The sequence below is a fragment of the Crocodylus siamensis genome, chromosome 12 (assembly GCF_052110815.1).
Source record: "Crocodylus siamensis isolate JL-2025a chromosome 12, ASM5211081v1, whole genome shotgun sequence".
NCBI lineage: Eukaryota > Metazoa > Chordata > Crocodylia > Crocodylidae > Crocodylus > Crocodylus siamensis.
The window spans coordinates 21,507,701-21,532,831 of record NC_143406.1 but is presented as its reverse complement, the minus strand read 5'-3'; the positions used below and the strand labels follow the sequence as shown (position 1 = coordinate 21,532,831).

General features: G+C 50.4%; 1 protein-coding gene across 1 annotated transcript; it reads left to right on the top strand.

Moving 5' to 3' along the window:
- The first annotated feature begins 984 nt into the window (after nucleotides 1–984).
- Nucleotides 985–25,003, top strand: DNASE1L2 (deoxyribonuclease 1 like 2). The gene is made up of 8 exons (XM_090023144.1): nucleotides 985–9,223; nucleotides 10,920–11,008; nucleotides 12,404–12,487; nucleotides 17,878–17,978; nucleotides 18,820–18,932; nucleotides 20,650–20,804; nucleotides 21,481–21,577; nucleotides 24,491–25,003. The coding sequence occupies exons 1-8, from the start codon at nucleotides 9,077–9,079 to the stop codon at nucleotides 24,542–24,544; spliced, it is 840 nt and encodes a 279-aa protein (XP_089879270.1). The 5' UTR covers nucleotides 985–9,076; the 3' UTR covers nucleotides 24,545–25,003.
- Nucleotides 25,004–25,131: the final 128 nt, after the last annotated feature.

The following is a 25,131-nucleotide window of genomic DNA, read 5'->3' as shown; positions in this document are numbered from 1 at the left end:
GTGCCCCAGGGTTAGTCAGGGTTACAGTGCTCTGAGGTTACTCAGGGTCATGGTGCTGGGGTTACTTGGGGTCAACATGCCCCAGGGTTACTTGGGGTCACTTGGGGCCCAGGCAGAAGAGAGGGGAAAAAGCCAGGGCTGGAGACAGCGGAGTGGGTGGTGGAGCCAGGGAAGAAAGCCAGGGTGGCAGTGAGAAGCAGTGGAGACTGGAGGTAAGGGGCAGTGGGACAGAAGCCGGAAGGCAGCTGGGAGGAATGGGAAGAAGCAGTGAAGGTAAGGGGCAGTGAGGCAGAGCAGAGGCTGAGGGAGATAGCTGGGTGACAGAGGGAACCAAATGGTGGAGGTAGCCAGAGGAGGCAGAGGAAAGGTCAGGGGAGAAACTGGGGCAGCGGCGGAGCAGAAAATGGGGGAGAAAGCTGGGAATGGCAGAGACAGGGAGAAAGCTAGAGAAGCGACAGAGACAGGGGAGAAAGCTGGGATGAAACTATGAAACTATGAAAGCCGGGGCAGAGGTGAAGCAGAGGTCAGGGGAGAAAGCTGGGAAGAAAGCTGGGGCAGAGGTGAGGCAGAGGTAGGAGGAGAAAGCCAGGAAGTGGCAGAGATGGGAGAGAAAGCCAGGTGGCAGCCGAGAGAGAGGGAGAAAGCCAGGAGACAGCAGAGCAGGTGAAGCAGAGGGCGGTGGAGGAAGCAAAGATGGGGGAGATCAGGAAAGCAGCTAGCCAGAAGATAAAAAGGCAGAAGCCGGGAGGTGGAGTGGAGGTGAGGGGCAGTGAAAGCCAGGGTTTGAAGGAGAGCAGAGTCGGAGTTTAAGCTAGGAGGGAGAACAGAGAGACAGGGGTGTTGGAGGTCAGAGGCGGCAGGGAAGCAGACAAGATGACAGAGAGAGAGAAAGAGACAGAATGAAGGTCAGAGGGGCGGAGAGCAGAGATTGGAGCAGGGCCAGGAGGTCAGCAAGACAAAAACCCAATTCAAGGTTCCAAAATAACAGTTTTATTAAACAGGCAACACACTATACAGCTCCACAAAGTTATTGGTTCACACACACACAAACACTGTCTCATGCACACCCACACAATGGTAGCAGGAGAGAAAAGACTTAATGGAGGGATTTGAGGTCCAGGTGTGCAGAGACAGAGTTCAGGTCCCTTGCTTGGGGGAAGAAGGTGGGTGATAGCTATGTATCTGGGCTGTGAGTTGATCCTCGGTGGGCAGTTGGGGTCTTCTCCAGCAAGGTGTTTTCCAAAGGGGGTCACCAGCAGGGCCTCTGGATGAATAGGTGGTAGTGCTCCAGATGGAGAGGGCATCCCAGGGAGGTTACACTCTATCACCCCTATTCTAGGGGTGGGCTACCTGTGACTCCAATGGGCAGAACATGCCCAAGCAAGGGTCAGTCCTTTTCAGATGAGGTCATGCAGTTCTAGGTGTCTTCATTGTCCCGTGGTATACAATAGTGGAATTTCTGGTTTCTATTCTGTTCTTTGTTTCTATGTTGCTGGTTTTTAGGAGGGTCTTTATCTTTCAAATATTGGGTCCTGGGAGTAGGTCTGTGGTTTCAGGGACAGTCAAAGCAAGGCAGTGGTCTGGCTGTTGAGTAGATGGTCCAGTCGTTGAACTGATGGTCTGGTCACGGACCATGAGCTATTTTTAGGCCTGCTCCCATTATGTCTCAAGCACCCTCATTCATCCTCATTCACCCAGGAACCAATTTACATATGAGAGGTAGGTAGGAGTCATAGTTGCAACACAGTTACAATAGGGTATTCCCAGTAGACACAAAATGGAGACATGACATTACAAGATGGAGGGTTGACATTACTTTGGTTAACTTACAGGAACAGGCCTAAATTATACAATATCAATATAAAACAGTAAAAATCAATACAAACATAATAGGAATACAATATAAAACAGTAAAAATGAATACAAAAATAACAGAACACTATTTACAATATAAAAAGGAGCATGTCATAATAATGGCATTCAAGAATTTAGTTTATCTATGACTACTTATAAGTATTTGTAAGAGATAGAGAGGGCAGAGAGAATGTCAGAAATGGTTTCTTCCTGGCCCCATATATCTTCTTTTTATGGTTGCCCAGAGAGCCAACTTCAAAGGGAATGCCAGAGAAGGCTTTGAATAATGCCTTCCCTATGGTGTGGTAGTTCAAGTACTATACCAGGAAATCTGAATAATACAAGTTCAACTCCCTTCTGGGTTAAGAGGGCTCCTAGCCACTCAGCTGTTATGGCTAAAACACTGCATGGCCCTCTTTCTTCTCCATCATAGTTTTGGTTATTAGACTGACTACAGTTTTGGACCTTACACAATGCTATCCATTCATAAAAGGTGTGCACACCTAGCTGAGTGTATGCAATGCCAGTGTGTAGCCTAGTCAGATGTCCAGTCTGTGCATATCCACACACATGCATGCTATATGTTCACATTTGCAGAAATAGAATGCCTACCTACCTGTAAGCACCAGAAATGCCATGTAGATGACCAAAAAGCTGCCTTTTGGATGACTAGAAAAACACCGAATGCTATCCCTGGTGTGCAGGACTACCTAACAAGCTCTGGCTAAGACTGACTAGTATTGCCACTCCTAAATGTTAACAAATCATAAATCAAGCCCCTAAAATAATGTGATTTTCTTTAAAACCTCTATTTTATGGGATCTTTGTGTTATAATTTCTGAGTCTTCTAATTTTGAAATTCTCTGCAATTATGAGGCTTTTCTTAATGCAAGTTCAGATTCTCCCATAATCAACTGACTGTAGGAGCTAGCTAGAAAAGCAAAACACCAAAAAACTCATTCTAGAACCTCAAGAGCTAATAATAATGGGCATTTGTAGATGACACAGGGGTTTAATTCTCCCTAACTTGAAGCAGTGGTTTTTTAAAAACACCACTTCAATTTAGGGAGAAGTAAACCCCCATGTCATGTACCCCCATGTTCTTACCTGCCTTTCTGGCGGCAGGGAGGGGAAAGCGAGCTGCCAGCAGGCCAAGAGGTCCCTGAGCTGCAGGGTGGGGGAAGCTGGTGTTTCCCTCTGTGGCATCAGCAGCCCCCCTGAGGCGGCACCCAGCCCAGGCAGTTCCGGAGGACACTGCAACTGCGGAGGGAGCACCGGGCCACTGTGCAGCTCAGGCAGGAAAGCAAGGTCTGGGGAAGGGAAAAAAAAAGATCAGGCTCACAGCTTTTTTTTTTTCCTTTAGTGAAGCCTGCCTTCCCGGGCTGCTGCTAGGCTACCTGCTGAGGTAGCCTGCAGAGCCCCAGAGCCCCACAGGGCCTGGTGATTCGCTCTGTGGCTGTAAGGTAGCAAACTAAAAGTTCTTGGAGGGGTTTTAGTTTGCTCTGCCCCGAAGTCATTTGCTGCACCACTAAGTCATTTAAGTGCATTATGCCACCTAATTTGCTACAGCAGCTGAAATTAACAGATAACACGCCGCCGAATTTGCAAACTTGTGCAAAAAACAACACCATTAAAGGCAGTGCAAAAGGGCATTTAACCCACTTTAATGTGTCATCTACAAATGTCCATTGACTGAGCCTTGAGGTCTTGGCAGAGTTCATTTAAAGAACATGGATTTAACAGCTCATCACCGATATTTTTAAAAAGTCGATGGAGTTCTTTGTCAATATTGTCATATTTCTGCATAGGAGCATGGCTTCTTGTTGTTGAGACTGGCCTCCCTGGCTGAGCAGGATTGGAGAAGTTATTTCTGGGCATTTGTTAGCTGAGTTCCTGATGAATCATTTCTGAGATGGGGTAATAGTGATGCAGCTAGATCAGCCTGACTAAACTGGAGAAGGTAATCACTCCTTAACATCCTTGGTTTCCTTCTAATTATCCCTTACTTTACAAGAGAACTCTGAAGGCTGAATCACTTTTAATAAGTTTTACCTTTTGATGCTCTCATGTCTTTTCAAATGGCAAATGTCTTTGCACATTCTTTGCCATGGTTATCAGGGGGCTGGGCCTTTATAAAGCTAAGAAATGATTTCTTTGACACTATTAAAGAAAAATAACCTACCTAGCTGTCCTTTTGTGCCTGGCTTTGTTTCCTAGCACATAGTGGGAGTTAAAATCCCACCTATACTATGTGTTCTGTGGTTTGGGCTTCCATCAGATGTGGTCTGGAAAGGCTTTTTTTTTCATTCACATCCCAATGTAATGGCAAGTGCCTCCTTTGTTTTCCATTCCCTACATCTTCACTCAGCAAGTTTCTCACCATACTCTTTATTGTTATACCATAGAGCCTTGGCATGGCCAACCAAAAGCATCTCCCCAGCACCCTGGCTGCAGTGCTGAGATACACTAGTACATTAATACTTGTATTTCTCATCCGTTGCTGCTCAAGATCCTTAGTCTTTTTGATTCCAGAACTTCTCGCCTCCTCTTTGTCTATTTGGATTGAGGCTTATCCGAAAACCCTGAGACAATAGTTTGGGACCCTTTCTGTTAGATCTGGAAAGATGGCAGCATGTGGGGCTCATGTTGCCCCCATACTGTGATACACATCATGAGCAATTTGGTCCCTCCCACTCTACTGGGCTAAGTGTCTGCACACTGCAATAGTTGTGTGTTGGATACCTGTTTGACTGCCACCCCCAAGATGGGTTAGTTACTCCCACTTATGCAATATCTATGTTTTTCCCTTGAGCTCTTTATTAAAATCTGTGTTCAGATGCTTATTACAGTGGCCCCTCCCAAGCAATGGGTGTATATTTCCATAAATCTGAAGGAGCTCCAGTCAGGCGCTATAGCATACACTGAGGTGTCCATTTCATTCTGCCTAACCTCCTTGTTTGTATTTCCAGGGAGGCAGTCAGAGACCAGGAGAACATCTGCTGAGTTCAGGAGGGCAGAGCTGCCTTGTCCAGGTCCTCAGACCTGTCCCTTCAGCTGGAAACTCAACTCACAGTAAGAGCTCACCATGTTTCTCAATGCATGCATCTAGGTTTTACATTCTGAAGCATACAATTATCCAAACGATTTTTTTAACTTGGTGCTGGGCTGTCAATTAATGTAACTAGTGTTTGTTCAGAGGCTGATCTACATAATTTAAAGTCTGGAGATTATTGTTGCAGTTATTAATCACACAGAAATAAATGCCAGAGGTACCTGCTGCAAAGCTAGAAGAACTAGAAATAGTCAGGTATGGTGGGGGGAGTAGGGACTTGTCAGCATCACCTTGGGCCTTGTGGGAAGCAGGCAGGGAAAGGCAGATTGATTTAAGACAGCCAGCAAGGGACGTGGATTCTACTGGAAAGGTCTGAAAGGCAGGGAGGGGACAGATTTGTAATCAGTTCAGAGACGAGCAAGGTAGAATTGCTTATATAGGTTGAGCGCTGGAGATGGCAAGAGGCACTAAGAAAAACAGCACACCAGAGACATGGTGTCAGGAATTAAAATGTGAAAGAAGAATTGGGGGAATAATGGAGATTCACCTGGTGGGAACTTAAAAGAGACTAGGGATAGGTTACAAGAGAGTCCCATGCACCCTTACTGCCCATGGATTGGCTGAGAGCAAACATCAAAAGCAAAATATGCCAGGAGGGATTGGGCATATCTCACTGGGTGTGACAGGGCTGTCATTATTGTGCACAGACTAATGTAGGTATATACAGGACCTTGGAGTAATTAACGTGTCAAAGAAAGGAATCCCTGCCCCGACCAGCTGAGGTTCACACCATCTAAGGGATTTAGGTGCTTAAATGCCATTCAGGTTTGGACCCTTGCAGATAAAAAGAGAGCCATGCAGCCCAGGCAAACAACAGGAGCTGGTGTGTTACTGCAGGAATCCTCCATGGAACTTGGAGGTCTCAGAGTGTTTGAAAGGAGGAGAAAAATGGTGCTATCTGGGCATAGACTAATCAGCAGTAGGATGTGTCCTATTCTCCACGGGCAGTACCAGATCAGGAGAATTTGGGCACAAAATACCAAGAGGAATCTGGTTATGAGATTCACATCCTTGAATAGGCACAAGCCAAATGACAGCAAGCTCCCAAGCTGGCCAAAAGTGGAGACCATACATCAGGGGCCTTTTCTAGAGTAGCCAAGTTCCATGGAGATGCCTCAGATCTTCAAACAGAGCCATTCTGTCAGTGCTGCCTTTCAAACTGCCTGCAAGCCTATGGAGGGAACTGGAGGGAGTGGTTTTATAGCAGAAATGGTGCATTAGCTCTCTATAACCTCCTCCTTGCGGTTCCTTCCAGATGCTGCTGCAGGTCACTAACAAATCAGAGGATCAGATACACTAGGAGAAATCAGATTGTTCTCCTTAGCTGAACTCCTCCATAGCTGGAAACTATTTACCTTTTACAAGGGACACAAGGACCACTGCAGACATCCGTGATATCCAACATAAACTCTGTAGAAATCTATTCCCCCAGGGGAAATGGCTGCAAGGGAAAGCTATAATTCAAGTTCCCTATGAATGGTAATGTCATGTCAGACTGATTGCTCTTAGTGCAGGGGCTGATAGAGGGCTGCAAGGAATGGTAAAAACATACTCAGCTCTCAGAATGGGTCTGGTATAACAATGCTGCCACACGCTCAAATAGGAGCCATGGGCCCTGGTACACCCTCCCTGATGTAAGGAATGGGCATGGCACAGAGCTCAGGGAAGTGATTGTGTGGAAAGAAGGGGGAAATGGTAGGAGCATGGAGAGCATTTCAGCCTTGAGCCTTGTAACAAATGCCTTGTACAGAACACTAACCCTGAAGGAGGTGCATTGGCTTCTCCATGGTGGTCAGCAGAGATGGGACAAAGTGGCAGATCTCAGCTCCAGATCTAGTTCCTTAAGTACTAGTATGCATAGATCATAGCTCAGGAAGAGGGTGCAGGCTGGAACGGAAGGGTTTTGCTCCCTTGTCCCAGCTTCCCTTCTCTTTTGGGCCCCAATTCATATTAGCACCTCAGCCTTAAGGCCTAAGGCAGTTACTGAGAATCATTGCCTTTCAGTGGGATGCCTTTATGTGTTCCCTCTGGAGTGCAGAGTTGTAAAGGGGCCTTGAGGAATGGATTTCCCACATCTTGTGGTAGTTTAGAGAGTGTTGAGTTAAGATAGATGACCAGGAATCAGGACTCCTGGGTTCTTTTTCCATCTGTCATTGATTTGCTGGGTGACCTTGGGCAAGCCCCTTCCCTTCTCAGTGTCTCTATGGAAATAAGGGATAGAGATAAAGACTGATCTTCTGAGAGGTTGTGACACGTGCTTTAATTAGCAGCATGAGGGAAGTGCACCTTCAGATAGCAGGTGTCATAGGTACGATCCAGATGTGAGGGTTCATGGGTAAGAGTACAAGCCTGGGATGTCCAAGAGTCAAGGGTCACATTACCATGGAGTTCAAGCACAAAGAGGTAAGCAGGATCTGGGGACTAGGAGTTAGGTAAAGGGGTTGAGGCTAGGCAAATGTGCAGGTAGCAGTTAGGCAAGAATTTAGGTAGGAGCTACAGGTTAGGAGCTAGAGGAATAGCAGGAACCAGATCAGACAACAGGGAACAAAACATCAGGAACCAGATTAGGAAACTCAGAACCAGAAATCAGGAACCAGGGCCAGGAATCAAGGACCAAACTAGGAGCAGAAACCCAAGACCCAGCATCAGGAGCACTAAGAGCATTACAAGGGATACTGCTTATATGCAGCAGCAACATCCAAACATTTGAGCCAGATGGGAGCACTTAGGCAGCTGGCAGTCAGGCCCCCCAGGATATCAGAGCTATCTGAGGCTCGTCTGTCTGCCCACTGCTCAAGCCCCCTACAACGGGCTAGCAAGGGACACCCACTCTGAACCCCGATTTCCAGATTCTGGTGTCACTTGCTGGTTTGCTCAGTCAGACACTGCTTTGCATTTCCCCATAACCTGCCATGACTGTCCATGGTGGGGATAGGGCATATGGGCATTGATAAGTGATGGCCATGCTGCCAAGTGCTTCTGTGCTGCCATTTTAGGGGGGTGGGGTAGAGAAGCCATCCCCAGAAGTATAGGGCAGAAATCTGTTTCACCTAGTGGATAACCAGAGCACAGTCTGGGACTAAGTCTAAGGGCCAGATTCTCTTCTACTTATTAGGCACATAAATGAATTTGGGTACCTCAGTGTACTCCATCTAGCTCCAGTCTATGAAAAATAGTTAATGCAAATGATGGGTGGGTTCTTCTTTTCCTCCCTGCATTTTTGTGACACAGTCTGAAGTATCAGATGACTGTGTGTTACAAGATTTGATGCATTCATGGATTTTCAACTACTTGAGCAGGGTAGAATTAAAGTCCTGAAGGGTTAATTAAAGCACATGTCACAACCCTTCAGGAAAGCCAAATCACTTATGTATCTAACAGGTGGAACAGAATCCGGCCCTGAGTTAGCATATTGTTGTGCAGGAGTAATGCTATTACCCCTCTAGGTGTGCAAGTGTCCTCATCATAAGAATAGGATTTGCTCTGGAGACACACAGATATCTCTTTCTAGAATGGGGGCACTTACATGCCCCAGGGGGTAAGAAAATAACTCCTACTCAATGGCTGAGTAGCTTTCTGCTCATAGTCACTGCTGGAAGTGGTGGGCTCAGCGAGCATTGTTGGAGAATACAGGTCCATTTGTAGGGTCAGCTCCTTGCAAGGTCAAACTAATCACCCTCCTTCTGTTCCTGTTGTATACATTCCCCACAGGGATAGCACAGCACAGGACACACAGGATTCCAGTACCTTCAAGCAAAACTACAGGTGGGAATGCCCACGGAAGCCTAGGCAGCAGACACTGGGGACTCTTGCTGCGGGATCAGTAACAGGCCTTCCTGAAGGAAATCAGGCTCCTTCTCTCCCCCCCACAGATGATGTTTAATGACATTCATTTGCTTCCCTGTTTCCCATATTGGAAGCAGTTTCACAAGGCAGAACAATCCACAGCTAGGCCTGATGCTGAGGTGCTGGAACTGTATTGTGAGCAAATCACATGGTCCATCTGCCTCACCCCAGCAGTGCCACTAGGATGCAGCTTCCTCTGCCAGGGCTGCTCCTGCTACTTTTCAGCCCCATGCTGCAGACTTCAGTTTCCCTTTTCCCTGCAGGATGGGTGCCAGGAAGCTGGTGCTACCACTGCTGTCTGTGGCTTCCCTGCTGCACATGGTTGCCACACTGAGGATCAGTGCTTTCAACATCCAGGCATTTGGAGACAGCAAGCTATCCAATGACACTACTGCAGATATTATCATCGATGTAAGTGCTGCTGGCCACTGTGCCAATGCTTACTGCTTTTAGGAGTTGGGGCCAAGGCATGGTCTGTGCCCAGTATTGAGCCAGCTCAATAACCTCTATGACAGCTAGCAAAGGTTTATGCAGGTGTTTAACTGAAAAAAATGGCCCCACTCAGGATTCAAGGGGGAGAGGTTGATGGCCTGGGAAAGTTCTCCTGATCTAGAAGGGAGCATATCTATGGATTCATCTTGGTGTCACAGTATAGCCTGATACCAGCAAGAGGAAAATCAAAATGGCACTGAATATTAAGGTGACAAGACCGAGCGGATCAGGGGTAGATGCATTCTGTCTGAGGGTCACCTGTCAGCACTTACCTATGGCAGGCACTTCACTGCTTCCCCTCTGGAAAGGGGAGGCAGTGAACCCAGCATTCATGCCCTGGAGGCACTTCTGTCCCTGCCAGGGAGGAACTCCAGAAAGGGACTCTATACTGAATGGAGGCAGCCAGAAAGGTGCCCACAGCCCCTGTCCCAGACCTGGTTTTGGCTCCATATCCCTGTGATTGGAAGAACCCAACTCCTGAGCTCAGTGGTCTGAGCTCCCCTGTATGTTGGGCTGGCAGCTGCTCTTTGATCCGACCCAGGGCCTGAGCTCTTACTCTGATCATGTCTGGGTGACCCATATGTCCTGGTTTAGCTGGGAGAGTTCTAGATTTTGGAAGCCGGTCCTGGCTGTCTGGTGAGAATTAAAATGACCATCCCAGAAACACAGAGGTGCAGAATGCAGTCTGGCAGAGGCAGAGCAGCATGGTGTGCCACATGTTGCCCTGCCCCTGACTCTGCCTGCAGCAGCACTGCTGACTTGGCTCGGATGGGGATGGGGATGGAGATGGGGATGGGGAGGGAAAGCAGTGTCCTGGATTTCCTTCTGGTCAGCTCAGACTGAGTTCTGGAGTCTGGGACCAGGGGTTGGGAAAACATCACAGTGGCTGATGCATGGAAGATTCTTGTCTCTCAGCTCACAGGGGGCACTGTCACAGGACACTCAGCACTCAGGCTTTGGAACTGGCCTGATGGGTGACCTCCAGTGTGTTCCTTCCCCACAGAGCCTTGGTGTTCTCCTCTGTGAGATAACACCCTTACCCTTTAGCGAAATTAGCAGGGACAAGTGTCAACCACTGCTCTGATCTTCCAAGTATCAGAGTGGGGAACTGAGCCTCTTTCTATACTCCATGGAGTTACTAGTCCTTCCCTGAGGCTCTCTCATTGAATGTGCATCAATTTATCTGTTGTGATGGAGATAGCCTGGTGATTTGTCCCTGGCTGGGGCTCTCAGCACCACTGCTAGCAAACAGGCTGTGTTTGGGTTGGGAGGAAGCCAATTGCTGTACCACTGAGTGTTGTTGTGGTGCTTGTCCCCTGAACATGCAGTCTCTCACTTTGAGCCTCAAGTCATCCCGGCCAGCTGTCTGACCTAAGCCAGGGTGGGCAAATGCAGCCCACGGGTTAGGTGCAGAGCACCAAGCCATTCTATCCGGCCTGTGGGGCCCCCCCAAATTTAAATATTTTTTTATCTGCCCCTGGCTGCCTGTCATGTAGCCCTTGATGGCTTGCCAAAACTCAGTAAGCAGCCCTCCACCTGAAATAATTGCCCACCCCTGATCTAAGCCCTGGTCTTAGCCATATCACCTGCTGAGAGCTCCTGCCATCATCCACAGATCCTGTCTAGGTACGATATTGCCCTGGTGCAGGAGGTACGGGACTCTGATCTCAGTGCTGTGACAAAGCTCATGGACCAGCTCAACAGGTAACTTGGTGAGAGCATGGCCCCTGGACCACAGGTACAAAACCAGTAATGTGAGAATTGGTGGGTGAGGTGGGAACAAGCCCTAGGTGCTGCCTAAGTGGGGGGGCACCAGAAGGGAATGGAGAAGGTGCCTTACCCTCCCATCCCCAGCTCCACATTCCAACTCCTGCCCAGTTAGTGCAGTAGCATGTGTCACTGAGTGAAGGGTATTATAGGGAATGTAGTACATCAATCAACAACAACCGGAGGTCGCTGTCACCACTGGAGTTCACCACTGATGTCAGCCCATTTTATGCCCCCAAAACAGCTGTTAATAGATCTGTTATCCATGAATTTGTCTAGTCCCTTCTTCAATTAGTCTATGCTACCTGCCTCCACCACCTCCTGTGGCAATGATTTCCACAAGTTAAATACACATTGTATAAACCTGTCTCCTACTAATTTCTGTGGCTGCCTCCTAGTTCTAATATTCTGGGACTTGGTGAAGAACACCTGGTGAAGTTCACTTGGTCCACACACACTTCATGATTTTACAGACCTCTATCATATACCCGCCTCAGCCACTTACTTCCCCAAAACTGAAGGGTCCCCCTGCCAGCTGTGCTCCCTCAGGCTACCACCAGGTCCAGCAGAACCCATGCGTTCCAGAAGTGGAACCTTCTGGGTGAAGAGCACTGGGCTGAGCATTTCCAGAATATAGAGGTTTCCTGAGGAAGGGATTCATGGTATATACGTCATCAACTGGCACCAGTCATGGCTGGGGCTCCCACAAAGCATCAGAGACTGCCTAGGCAAGAGCAAGGGAGCCTGCCTAGCAGAGATGATCAGGTGCCACATAGTGAGCACAGTGTAGAGGAGCACTGTGGACTGGCTGGTTTGTAGGGCGTTTCATTTGGCCAACCTCAGGAGGCAGAGTCAGACCCCCAAGCCAGGAGGTCCATCCTAACCTCCAGTGACTTTAAAGACCTGTGGTTTGTAAATCTGCACTTGAGTTTGCCCGTCCTCCACTTCTGCGTCAATGCAGATGGAATCACTGCAGGTGGAAAAGGCAACTCCAGAGAACCCAGAAATACCTGGGTCTTGAGAATGACTCCACCTGCCCTCTGCTCGAACTTAGGCAAGGCAAAGTGCTATCCATAGAGAGGCTCCTTACTGTTTTGCCTAGGGGCTGGCTTCAGTCTGATGGAAAACAGTGAAGGTGCCCTGGCCCTCAGGACCCGACACAAAATAGCCAAGGAGAGAAGGTTGGGGCTGAGTGGGGCAGGCACTGGACCATGCTGGTTGGGTAGCTGGAATGGCCCATACACAAAGCCTCATTATCTCATCCTGTTGCTAATGTCAGGTAAAGGAAGAGTGCCCCCTGCTCTTTTCACTTCTCCCTTGTGTCCCCTGTAGCATGACAATGGATGCCTATTCCTATGAAAGGAGCAAGCCCCTGGGCCGGGAAAGCTACAAGGAGATGTACCTATTCATCTACAGGTAACGTCTCATTCAGGTCTGCTGGGCAATGTTGCCAAAGAGCTGGGGGCCCACTTCAACCCTCCCACAGTTGTTGTCAATCACAACCCCCCAAATTCTGAGGGTGATCAGGGAACAGCTCTTCCTTGTCCCATGCACAACAGTACCTTCAGCCCTTTCTGACCTATATTGGCATCTTCCCTAAGGCTCCTGTAAGTGTCAGAGCTGGGTAACTGAGAATTGGGCCCCCACATGTGGGTGAGATGAGGGCTGTGACCAGAAGGGTCAGAGCTAAGGCTGTTTGAGATTCCACTCACACATTCAACTTCCTAATACAGTGCAGGCCATATGTGGCATTTCCCGCTAGTCTTTACTTGGTTAGTGCTCTTAAACCTACAGCCTGCTTCTTCATGCTTCTCCTTGTACGACTGAAAATGCTGAATCCCAAATTTCCCCAGATTTTTGGTGTGGAAATTTCCATTGGCCTTAGGATAAGGTACTCTTTCATAGCCACTGTGAGGCTCTAGTTAGCCTGCATATGAGTCTGTGCCTGCCCAGAGCTGATGTTAATAACTTGAGTCATAACAGGGAACACAGAGTTATGGATTCAGATGAACAAAACACATTAGCGAATCATCAAGGTCTGAAGCCGTGACAATTCTGGGGGGCACGCAGCATGGTTATTGACATGGCCCATGGATGGACCCCCACAGGCAAGGTGTGGTGTTCCAGCCTTGCTTGCCCTGTTGTCTGTGTTGCGGAAATTCACCAACAGTGAATTTGCAGGGAAAGTGGGGAAACAGGTGGACCATAGGCTGGGACAGGGGTGCAGGTTACAGCTGAGAAGCATCAGCATGTACGTGCATGTGTGCATGGAAGGAGAGCCCAGCCTGGAATCCAAGTGGGCTAGGAGTTTCATAGTTTCATAGTAGCTAGAGTCGGAAGGGACCTAGGTAGATCATCTAGTCCGACCCCCTGCCTTGGCAGGAAAGAGCACCGGGGTCAGATGACCCCGGCAAGGTGCTCATCTAACTTCCTTTTAAAAATCCCCAGGCTAGGAGCCTGCACCACTTCCCCTGGAAGCCGGTTCCAGGCCCTAGCCGCCCTGACTGTGAAGTAGCGCCTCCTAATATCTAATCTAAACCTACCCTCCGCCAGCTTGTGACCGTTATTCCTGGTCACTCCTGGCAGCACACGGGGGAACAGGGACTCCCCCAATACCTGCTGATCCCCCCTGACCAGTTTGTAGCAGGCCACAAGGTCCCCCCTTAACCTTCTCTTGTGGAGGCTAAACAGGTTCAGGTCCCGTAGCCTCTCCTCATAAGGCCTGCCCTGCTGACCCCTGATCATATGAGTGGCCCTCCTCTGGACTCTTTCCATATCGTCCACGTCCCTCTTGAAGTGTGGCGCCCAGAACTGGACGCAGTACTCCAGCTGCGGCCTGACCAGTGCCGCATAGAGGGGGAGGATCACCTCCCTGGACCTGCTCGAGATGCATCTGTGGATGCATGACAGGGTACGGTTGGCCTTCTTGACTGCCTCCCCACACTGCCGGCCCATGTTCAACGTGGAGTCAATGACGACTCCAAGATCCTTTTCCGTCTCCGTGCTGGCAAGAGGGGAGTTCCCCAACCTGTAAGTGTGGTGCCGGTTCTTCCTCCCCATGTGCAACACCTTGCACTTATCAGTGTTAAACCCCATCCCATTCTCATCTGCCCACCGCTGCAACCTGTCAAGGTCAGCTTGTAGCCTATTGCACCCTTCTAGTGCACCCACATCCCCCCACATCTTAGTGTCATCAGCAAACTTGAACAGGGTGCTTTCTACCCCCTCATCCAAGTCACTGATGAAGATGTTGAACAGCGCGGGCCCGAGGACCGAGCCCTGCGGAACCCCACTGCCCACGTCCTTCCAGGTCGAGAAGAACCCATCCACTACCACCCTCTGGGTGCGGCCCTCCAACCAGTTGGCGACCCATTTGACCGTGTGGGCATCGACACCACAGTCTCCCAGCTTTTTGATGAGGACAGGGTGAGAGACAGTGTCGAAAGCCTTCCGGAAGTCCAAAAAGACTACATCCACAGCAACCCCTGTGTCTAATGATTTGGTGACCTGATCGTAAAAGGCCACCAGGTTGGTCTGACAAGACCTGCCACTGATGAACCCATGTTGGTTGCCCCTGAGCATGCATTCCCCCGCAAGGCCCTCCTGGATGTGTGCCAGGATAATTTTTTCAAAGAGCTTACCCGGGATTGAGGTAAGACTAACTGGCCTGTAATTTCCCGGGTCCTCTTTTTTTCCCTTTTTGAAGATAGGGACCACACTGGCCCTCTTCCAGTCCTCCGGCACCTCGCCAGAGCACCACGAGTGCTCATAGAGCCGCGCCAGGGGTCCCGCAATGACCTCGGCCAGTTCCTGTAGAACCCTAGGGTGAAGATCGTCCGGACCAGCGGACTTGAACACGTCCAGCCTCTCCAGAAGTACCCTAACTAATCCTCGCTAACCCCTGGCCCAGGCGTGTCTCTCCCGGGGCCCGAAGGGGGCCCAGCAGGGAGGTGGCTGAACTGGTCCCTACTTAGGAAGACAGAGGCAAAGAAATCGTTAAGTATGTTAGCTTTGTCATCTGGCATGACGACTAAGTTGCCCATCGTGTCCTGCAGGGGCCCCACAGTACCCGGGACCCTCTTTTTACCCCCTATGTATTTGAAGAAGGACTTCTTATTGTCCTTAATCCAGGAAGCTAGTCCTATCTCCATCTTTGCCTTGGCCTTCCTGACTGCCCCCCTACATCCTCGGGCGACTGTAACATAGTCCTTCTTGGTGATGACCCCATCCCTCCATTGGGTGTATGCCTCCCTTTTAGCAAGGAGACATTTCCGGATGCTCCTAGTGAGCCATGGGGGTTTATGTACCCTCCTGCTCCCTTTGCCCCTTGTTGGGATTACCTCCCTTTGGGCATGGAGGATCGTCTCCTTAAGGAGCAACCACTCACCTTGGACATCTGGCTCCCTTCCCCTCTGGGTCCTCAGCGCTTCCCCAACGATCCTCCTTAGCTTGTTGAAGTCAGCCCTCCTAAAGTCTAGGGCTGTTGCCTTGCTGCAGCCCTTTGCCACCTTACGCTGGATGGTGAATTCCAGCAAGCGATGATCACTGTCTCCCAGGTGGCCCATCACCCGCAGCCCCCTCATCAGGTTGTCACCCGTGGCCAGCACCAGGTCCAACAAGGCGTCTCCCCTGGTGGGGCTGTGCACCTCCTGGGTTAGATGGAGGTCCTGCACTCTGGCTAAGAACCAACGTGAGCGGTCAGACTTGGCTGACTGCTCTTCCCAGCAGATGTCTGGGAAGTTCAGGTCCCCCATGATTTCGGGACTGAGCAACATGCTGTGGTGGATTAAGATTTTTTGGGCCCCTTCTCCTCCTGGTGCTGACACTCCCAAGGGCCTTGATGCCCCACCAGGGTGGCTGGATGGACTTGGCCAGGCTGGGGGTGGTGTGACAAATGCCCACCACTCCTCCTTGCTCCCTGCCAGACCCCTTCTTCACCCCTCCCTGCCGGGCTGGAGCAGAGCCGAGCAAGGCAACAGTGGATCTGGGATGCCTACTGTGGGCTTGGGGCTCTCTGCCCTGACACCTTTGCCCCAGGGACCCCACACTGGCCACACATCCCCTGCCTGACTGGCAGCAGGAGGCACAACTTGCTGCCTCTGCTTCTGGGTGGGCAAGGGGCACGAGGCTTGCATGGGGCTCCCAAGGGAAAGGCTGCAGAGTGGAGCCCCAAGCCCACAGCAAGCAACCCACATCCACCCAGCACACAAATTCAGGAGGACACGTGCTCCGCCTCCACTCGGGAGCGTGCACAGTGGTGGAAAGCCACTCCCCATGCCCACTGGACAAGCCAGCCATGGCTCCATCCCACTCCCTACCCTGGCCCTAGGTACCATGCACCGCCTTGGCTGGGCAGCACTCCCAGCCCCTGTCCCTGCCCCACTCCCTCTCTTCCTCACTGTGGCAGCCTTGCCCCCACCACAAACTTACCTGCAGGTTCTGGGCCATGTTCATGCAAGTGGCCGTGCACAGGCATGCGACCCCCCCGTGTCTCACTCCCAGCACCCCCAAACAGGATCCCTTGCAGGTTATAGTGCTGCTCACCTACGAAGGGAAACCCATCATTTCCCACTGGAATCCAGGCACCCAGAGGTCCCCGATTGGCAGGGGCCCCTGGACCACCAGCCTGTGTGTTAATCTGCCTATGGTAGCATAGTGTGACAGGTGTGCCTCTTCGGGGTCTGCTCATTAGTGACCCACAAAACCGATTATGGGCCAACTGCCCGCCTTCTCATCTGCCATGCCTTGTTGTTACTTGCTTAATTAGAGGATATTAATCAAGTGGGAGGCTGCCCATTTTCTGTCTCGATACCTGGGGCACTATCTGCAGCTCCTTTCCTCCCCTTACACCGCAGCCCAACCCTCGCAGATGTACCTGATGTTGTTCGGGTCTGTTTCATTCTCACCTCGCGGCTCCACACGCTGCCCCCTTGCCTTGGGGCTCCCCACGCTGCCCCCTCGCCTTGGGGCTCCCCACGCTGCCCCCTTGCCTTGGGGCTCCAGTGGCCTTTGCTGTACCTGGCCCCAAGTCTCCTCCTCAGGGTCTCAAACCCCCTTCTGGGCTCAGGCAGCCTCAGCCTTACCTGGCCTTCAATTCTTCACTCACCTTTTTGGGACTGGGGTCAGTGTACCCCCCAAATGCTGCACCCTCTCTGGCACTGGGGTCCCCACACTAACACAGAGCCCCTATAAGGCCTCCTCCAACCCCTAATGCTTCACCCGGTCCTCCAGCTGAAACAACAAACAAAAAACACAAAGCCCCTGGGCTATAATGTAAAAAGCTAACACCTCTGGCCAAACAACATTCAATCCCTACCAGGCAATACTCCAACCCCAGCAGCACCCAGGGGATGCTCACGCAATCAGTGTTGTCCCCTCTGTCTGCACTGGCTGAGCTCCTTCCTTGGGCCAGACCCCACCCCTTCCTGTCAGCTGGCCCCCCAGCGGTTGTCCTGGCAACCAGCACCTGTTACTCTGGCTGCCCAAGCAACTGGCAGCTGAGCCCCTCCCCACCCCCACATTTTGCCAGAGGGGTCTCTCCCGAGCTGTTTTCTGCTCTCAGGTGCAGGGCACCTGAGTGCTCTGTGACACATGGGCACCCCTGTCCGAGAGGCTGTCCCTGTGCCTGTCTGTGCGGGGCTTTTCCATGCATACAGCTGGATCCAGTTCACTTGAAAGAGATTTGTTTTCCCCATAAGAACTTTCCCTTGTAGGCCAGTCCCTGCAGACCAAGCCTTCTGCAAACCCTCCTGAAGCTCCCTCCCTCTCGTCTTGCTCTGTCCAACCCTCTTTATCTCCCTCCTCAGGAAAGAGGTGGTGTCTGTGGTGGACAGGTACCAGTATGAGGACCCAGAGGACATCTTCAGTCGGGAGCCTTTCATCATGAAGTTCTCCTCACCCTATTTAAGTAAGAAGAGTGGGTGGATGGGAGATTAGTGTCTCACCTACAGTGCTGCCTGGCCCTGGCCATACCCAGGCCTGTAGGGCATCTTACTCTGGGCGCTTCTGTTGCACTGTGACATCCTCAAGCTTAATTCACCAGTCCTGCTCCTGAGACTTATCTATGAACCCAGCTGGGCCACAGTGCACTGGTGAACCGCCACTTACAACAAGGGAATGAATAGTAAGGGAACTCTGAGCCCTATGGGAGCCTATTCTTACCCATGCTGCCTTGTGCACTGTCCTGAGGATCCATGTTTTTGACAAATGAGCTACGCCTGTGTTGAACGCCACAGCCATTAGGGACTTCTTAGCACTGCAGCATCAGCCCCAGCCCCTCACGCTCCCCAGCACAGGAGCTGCTGGAGCACCAGGGGGCATTGTTAGCCAAAAGGTCCATGAAGCTGGCTGGGCAGTTCCACTCCCCCAGCAGAGGTGCTGGTGCCAGCTGGGCTGGATCACAGACATGGGTACTGCTGCAGTTCAGCCACATCCGGGCATGTTCCCACAAGAAGAGCTGCAGGCCTGTGTCCCCAGCTCTCATTCATATCCTGGATGCACAGAACTTTGTGTGGCAGGGGAGGCTCGGTAAAACAGAGGCAATAATGTGTTGATGAGGGGCAAGAAGGAGCTCAATCCATCGGTGGGGAGTGAGGTCACTCAGCTCTGTGGAGCCAGGACTCTCTTAGGACTGGTTGGGGGAATCCTGAGTTGTGTTAGTGGAGATGACAGATAACTGTATGCACGAGTGCCGGTGTGCATATGCATGTATGATGACTTTGTGTGTATAACTGCTGTTTCTCTGGCAGAGGTGAAGGAGTTCGTGCTGGTGCCCCTGCACACATGCCCCCACACAGCCGTCACAGAGATTGATGCCCTCTATGATGTTTACTTAGACATCATTGACAAGTGGGAGACTGATGTAAGTAGGCAGGTCCAACTGTACATGAATACTCATGTAGGCTCTACATTCACAGGGTCACAGTTGCCAATGCCAGACAAGGCTCTGACCATACTGTCTGCCTCTTTGCACAACACAGGCCAAGTCCTGGCCAGTAGTTTCTGCACTAGGTCAGTGCCGCTTTGCCTTTGGTTTGAGCTTCAGTGGGATTAAACAATCAATCCTTGGGGCCCCTATCACCGCTATTGCCTGCTCCTTTGGGATAACCACAAAAACCAGTGCTGTACAATGATGCACGTCTCAGGTGATGCCAAGCATTAGCCTTCCAGGGGCTGGATTCTTTTCCTAGATATGCTTGCAGTGATTTAGAATAGCTCCCCTGCAGACAGCAGGGTCATCTTGGATTTAACCGGCGTAAGTAGGCCTCAGACTCCAGAGTGCATGGGACTAACATCTGTGAAAATACACATGGAATAGCAGAGTGGTTCTCAGCTATTTGAGGTATGAGGCACCCCCTCATTTGACTTCAAGTGCCCCTCCACAGCTTTTGTGAATTGAATGCTACCCATTTCAAAAGCTCATGTATTTATTATAGGGCTTACCTCCTTGCCAAAGGGCCAGACAGTGGGGGCAGGACAGCAGTCAGGCAGAAATGAGCCTGAGCCTGTTCTGGTCTCCTCACACCTGCTTATTTCCTAACACCTCATAGCACCCTGCAGAAGCTCTCATGGTATCCTATGGTGCCACAGCACCCTGGTTGAGAATCACTGGAATATCACAACCTGTGGATGCTCCTAGACCTAGACCATATGCTGACACAACACACTCCTAATGCCTCTGGCCAGAAGAGTGTCCTGTCTTCTCTGCCTGCAGGATCTGAGAACAAGGTGCCTGGTGTCTCATCCCTAACATGCACTTTTCAGGCAGGTTGGCTTTTCCCACCCTGACCCTAGTTCCCTAACATTCACCCCAGCAGTGCAGGGCACTGGCATGGTCCAGGCACTGGGTCCATTGGCATTCTAAGGACTGAATCACATAACCCCACTCTGAGAGCTTCAGAAGGCCATACAGGAAGTGGTTATGGAACCAATGCCCTTAGGCTTCTTTGGAAATCCCATCCACAGTGCATAAATTACAGGCAGTCATCTTGAAGCCTAGTCTGAATGCAAGCTTCCAGCAGTGCTGCCTAGGGGGATGGATTGGTAGAAGGAATGGTGGAAAACTGATGGATGAAAGGCCATTTCTCTTAGAGTGTGCTCCTACCTTAGGCAGGCAACCATCAATGCTCTGAAACTAATTTCACTGCAGTGCTTTTCACTGGGTATCATGGGAGATTTAGTGTGCATGTTGGGGTAGGGTCAATAGTGAGGACTGGGGCAGGAGGCATCTGAACTACAGCTGCCAGGATATTCCATGGCAGCAGAGACACGAGTGGGTTAACATCTCACCCCAAACTCAATGTCCAGCTATTTCTAGATCAAGTTTTTCCAGAAACTTCATTTCATTATATTTGGACTTTTCATCTCAGTTCCAAACAGAAATGTTGACACACTGGAAGTTCTGATTCTTACCCATCCTGTATACAGGTCTCGGTGGGGGCGGTCTCCACCTGGCATAGTCCAAAGGCATCTGGGCTGGACCTTCAAGCAGGACTGTGGCATGTAGACTATAGCTTGTCAGTCTCCCCTGTACCAGCCAGCTCCAAACACTCAACCCACTCCCACTGTTCCTTCTGCAGGATATTATGTTTCTGGGGGACTTCAATGCTGATTGCTCCTATGTCAAAGAAGGGGACTGGGAGCATATCCGCTTGCGCACCAGTGAGGTGTTTAAGTGGCTCATTCCTGATGATGCAGATACCACAGTGGGGAAGTCAGACTGTGCTTATGACAGGTGAGTAGCACTGGGCTGGGAAGGGAGGGAGGACTCACTTCCTGTAGGAGCCCTTGAAGTTCTGGGGCCTTAACCCTACCCTGCTGTGCAAGCTTTAGAACAGGGGGAGACCCCTCCTCCAGACAGGGCAAAACGTTAAGACTTGAAGTTTTAGTGGTTTTAACCAGCCACAAAACAGGTGAAATGACTTTGGTCCCTATATGATGTGCTACGGGAAGGACTGGCTGCAGCTGGCAGGCCTGTTTTGTAGGCACTAAAAGCACTGCAGAGAGAGGATGGTACAGTGCAGGTACCCGAGGGCAGGGAGGGGTCTGGCTGATCTACAGCAAATCTGCCCAGGACTCCACAGGGTACTCACTCCTTGCTGGCTGCCATACCTGCAGCAGCACAACAGCATGCTGACTGAACTGGTAGAACTGCAACTGAATGTTTGCTCATCTTTCTCAAGGTCCTGGCTCCAGTTTCTCATTCATGGGAATCTGGCAGAACACATAGGAGACAGTATTGGGCAGGAACAGGAGAGAAGGACAGAGAACTGGCCTGGTGCCAAGTTTACCTGCCCCTGCGCTGATCCAACTGCTTGGCTTGGCTGAGTTCTGCTGTGCTTGAACATGACATGCAGCCTGAATAAAACAGCAGGATTTCAATCCCAACCCCTGTGTTTTTTACATTGCAGGATCGTGGTATGTGGCTCTAAGCTGAGGAAAAGCATAGTGCCCAAGTCTGCAACCATTTACAATTTCCAAAGAGCTTTCAAGCTGGAGCAGGCAGAGGTATGTTTGTCTAATGGACACCTAACGAACAGCAAAGTTTTTTTGGTAACATCGCTTCTCTTTGGCCAGCATCGCTCCCCAAAGTCCACAGGCAAGGCAGCCTGCCTAGTCATTAGAGGAGGATCCTTAGAAAATTGTTAAAGGTGGGAGCTGCCCTCTGCTCCTATCTAAACATCTATATTTAACAAGTTTAGCCAACTTGAAGCTCAGTGTTTAACAGCTTTATTAAAACACTGTTCTAAATGATGAAACTCCACTGCCAACTGTATGGCAATTCTGAATCCCAGTCCTTGAGCCTGGGAAGTCTCTCTGTGCCACAGCCCATCTTCCAATCCTTTCCTAGTCACAGGACTGAACTCACATTGTGCATTGTCAAAAAGAGCAACACCTATTAGGAGGAACCATGACAACAAGTCCCTCCTCAACTCCCTGGGAAACAAGCAAAGGCACTGACAGGACAGGGGCATACACAATAGTGTTTGGAAAAGATTAAACCTGTGCGAGTCACCAGTGATCCAATCCGGCTTCAGATCTGGCCGCTTCAGATGGCCGCGATCCGATCCAGAGCTCCGGACTGGGTTTCCACCTTGATCTGGCTGAAGCCGCTCTGAAGCTTTGGAGCTGCCTCGGAGATCCGGCCATAGGGTATAATGAGGAATCAATGAAATAGCTATAACTTTGTTTTTTGTCCGATTTGGATGAAACGAAGGGATGGTAGCCTCTGCTGAGAACATAAAACCTGCCAAGTTTCAAGAAGATCGGTGCAGGGGTTTGGGGGGAACTGTACCCCAAATTCTTGGAAGCCAAACTCCTGTCATGACTGTGTGTTACAACACAGGGGGGTCAAAACTGCAGGGCTGGTAGCTCTTACTGAAGCCACAAAGCCTGCCAAGTTTCAAAGAGATCGGTGCAGGGCTTTCGGGGGAACTGTACCTCAAGCTGCGGACAAGCAAAACTCGTGCCATGGGTGACACTGCGTGTGTTAAGGCACAGCGAGGTGACAGCTGCAGGGGTCATGGCCCCTGTGGAGGCGATCTGTGCAGGGGGGTTCTGGGGCCCTAGCTGTCCCCTAGCTGCTGACAGACAAAACTCTGTGTCTGTCTTGGGGCAGTTGATTGTCTATATTGATTCTTTCCTCTCCTTAGCCTGGCTTTGTAGGTGCTAATTGCTGCTCCTTAAGTCATTATGTAGTAGCTAGATCCTGTGTATTGAGCTGGTCCTTGAGTGAATCATGATTGATTGATTGGTAACTGGTAACACAGCAGCTTAGCAGCCAGGCCTGCAGCAATGTCTCCCCTCCCCACCCCACCCCAAGACAGACACAGTCAGTCCCACAAGCACCCATGGCTTGAGTTTTGCTTGTCTGCAGCTTGAGGGACAGTTCCCTCCAAACCCCTCCACCTATCTCCTTGAAACTTAGCAGGCTTTGTGGCCTCAGTAAAAGCCACCAGCCCTGCAGTTTTCACCCCCTATGTTGTACTGCCTAGATGTGACATGAGTTTTGCTTTCAAGAATTTGGGGTGCAGTTCCTCCCAAGCCCCTGAACCGATCTTCTTGAAGCTTGGCAGGCTTTATGCTCTCTACAGATTCTACCACCCCAGAAAATTTCTTCCAAATCGGACAAAAAAACAACAAAGTTATATATATTTTATTGTTTCCCCATTATACCCTATGGCCAGATCTCCGAGGAGGCCCCAAAGCACTTCGGGAAGCCTAATGGGGCAGCGCTTCAACCCAGATGTGCTGCTTCGGACCCTGAAGCCTCCGAAGCTTCTCTGGATCCGAAGCTCTGTCTGAAGCCTCGCACAGCCCTAGAAAAAACCAATGTCTCTGAGACAGTGTGGTTTCAAGACTGCTTCATCAGAATACTCACATGACCTGTGAGTGGGAGAGCTAAAGAATGCATGTGTGAGTTACCGAAACACCGTGAAGCACAGCTCCCTACCACCTGCCTGCCTGTGTCCTGCCTGAGAGCCACCACATGTTGTGGAAACCATTTTCATGAACCTTCACTAGTAAAACCATGTGTCCTGGCAGGCAGAGTCCATAACTAGACAGAGCTCCAAAAGCAAGGAAACAGCACACTGAAAACTTCATTAGAATACCCTGGAAAGGCTCATCCATTCATCGAAACCCAGCTTCCTGGGACTTCAGGACCTGACACAGGCAGCCCACATCTAGTGAAACACAGCTGGGAGACAGTGCTGGGATCCTAGCCCTTTCACTCACAAGTGAGCAGGATTTACAGGGAGTTAATTTGAGGTTGGGAACAAAATTGCACATTTGGGGATCATTTTTGTGGCTGACACAGGATTTTAATCAAGCAGCAGCTCAAGGCTGTTGGAAATGGCCCTAGGAGACAGAATAGGAGGCAGCTAAGCATCTAACATAGATTAATTTAGACCTAGTTCTGCACATTGCTCCACATCTGTGCTGTAACTCACCTGAGTGACAGCTGGACCCCTACATGCCAAGCTCCAATTTAGCTTTCAGAGGCCTGGTGCCAAGCCACTAGTCTGTCAAATGTAGGCTGGAAAGGTTCCCATATTCTCTGTAGTTCTTCTCTGTTTAGACAGCATAGGCACTACCAGCACTATCTAGTTGTTATTAATAGCTTGGAACCAGCACTCCCTCATCCCCCACCTTCCCTGCCAGAGCCAAGCATTCCCTGAGTGATGCAGGCTTTCAGCTGCTGTGTGGAGCACCAAGGGCACAGCTACAGAACTCTCCAGCCACAAGAAAGGCCAGGTTATCAGGCGTCTCAGGAATATTTTTACAGACATACAGTGGAGGGCCTGGCAAAGTACATCAGTCCTGTCCCGCACTGTATCTCTGGGAGGCAGCTGCCTTGGGAAGGGAGCGAGCCCTGGGTAAAGTTGTGACACTACCTGTTCCCTACTTGTTCACGTCTAGGCCCTGCATGTCAGTGACCATTTCCCTGTCGAACTGACACTGAAGACTCACTGAAGCATCCTACTTCATACACCAATGCTGCTCCGATCTTCATCCCCTCTCCTACTGTATTAAATGCACTCACCAGCAGCAGCATGCACAGTCCCAGCAAACCAGCTGTTGCCTCCTTCTCAACTGGCTGGCATTTAAGTCACTGCTACACTGCTGGAGGGTGCCAATCAGCCACTCAAGCACCCGACATCTACTTAGCAACAGAACAGACCAGCATAAGCAGCAACACTTCACTCACAAAACTATACACATTGATCTTCATGTTCCAAAGGGACCCAGGCTCCAAGACCCAAGCAGCCCTTGAACCCTCTAGCTGGAAAGGCTTGCCCAATAGCTGTTGACCCTCCATTGGTCAGAGCTCATGGCTGGAGCTGAACTGCCAATCTAGAGACTAAATGATTTCCCAAAAGCAGCCCCCTTCAAGCAGCAGTCAGTCAACAGGCCATTCTTATCCAGTCACAGCAATGGCTACACATCACTTTAGGATTTCAGCTGCAGGCTCTGCAACTGCTACATACAAACCTGCTCCAGTTATTCAGTAACTCACTGCTATGAAGTACAGATGGACCCACAAACCCCAGATAAAACAA

What these genes read in the sequence shown, in the direction of transcription:
- DNASE1L2 (XM_090023144.1), top strand. Translation starts at nt 9,077, where the DNA reads ATGGGTGCCAGGAAGCTGGTGCTACCACTGCTGTCTGTGGCTTCCCTG. An exon ending in CTGCAGATATTATCATCGAT is followed by an intron (nt 9,224 to 10,919) that starts GTAAGTGCTGCT and finishes CATCATCCACAG; the next exon opens with ATCCTGTCTAGGTACGATAT. An exon ending in TCAGACTGTGCTTATGACAG is followed by an intron (nt 20,805 to 21,480) that starts GTGAGTAGCACT and finishes TTTACATTGCAG; the next exon opens with GATCGTGGTATGTGGCTCTA.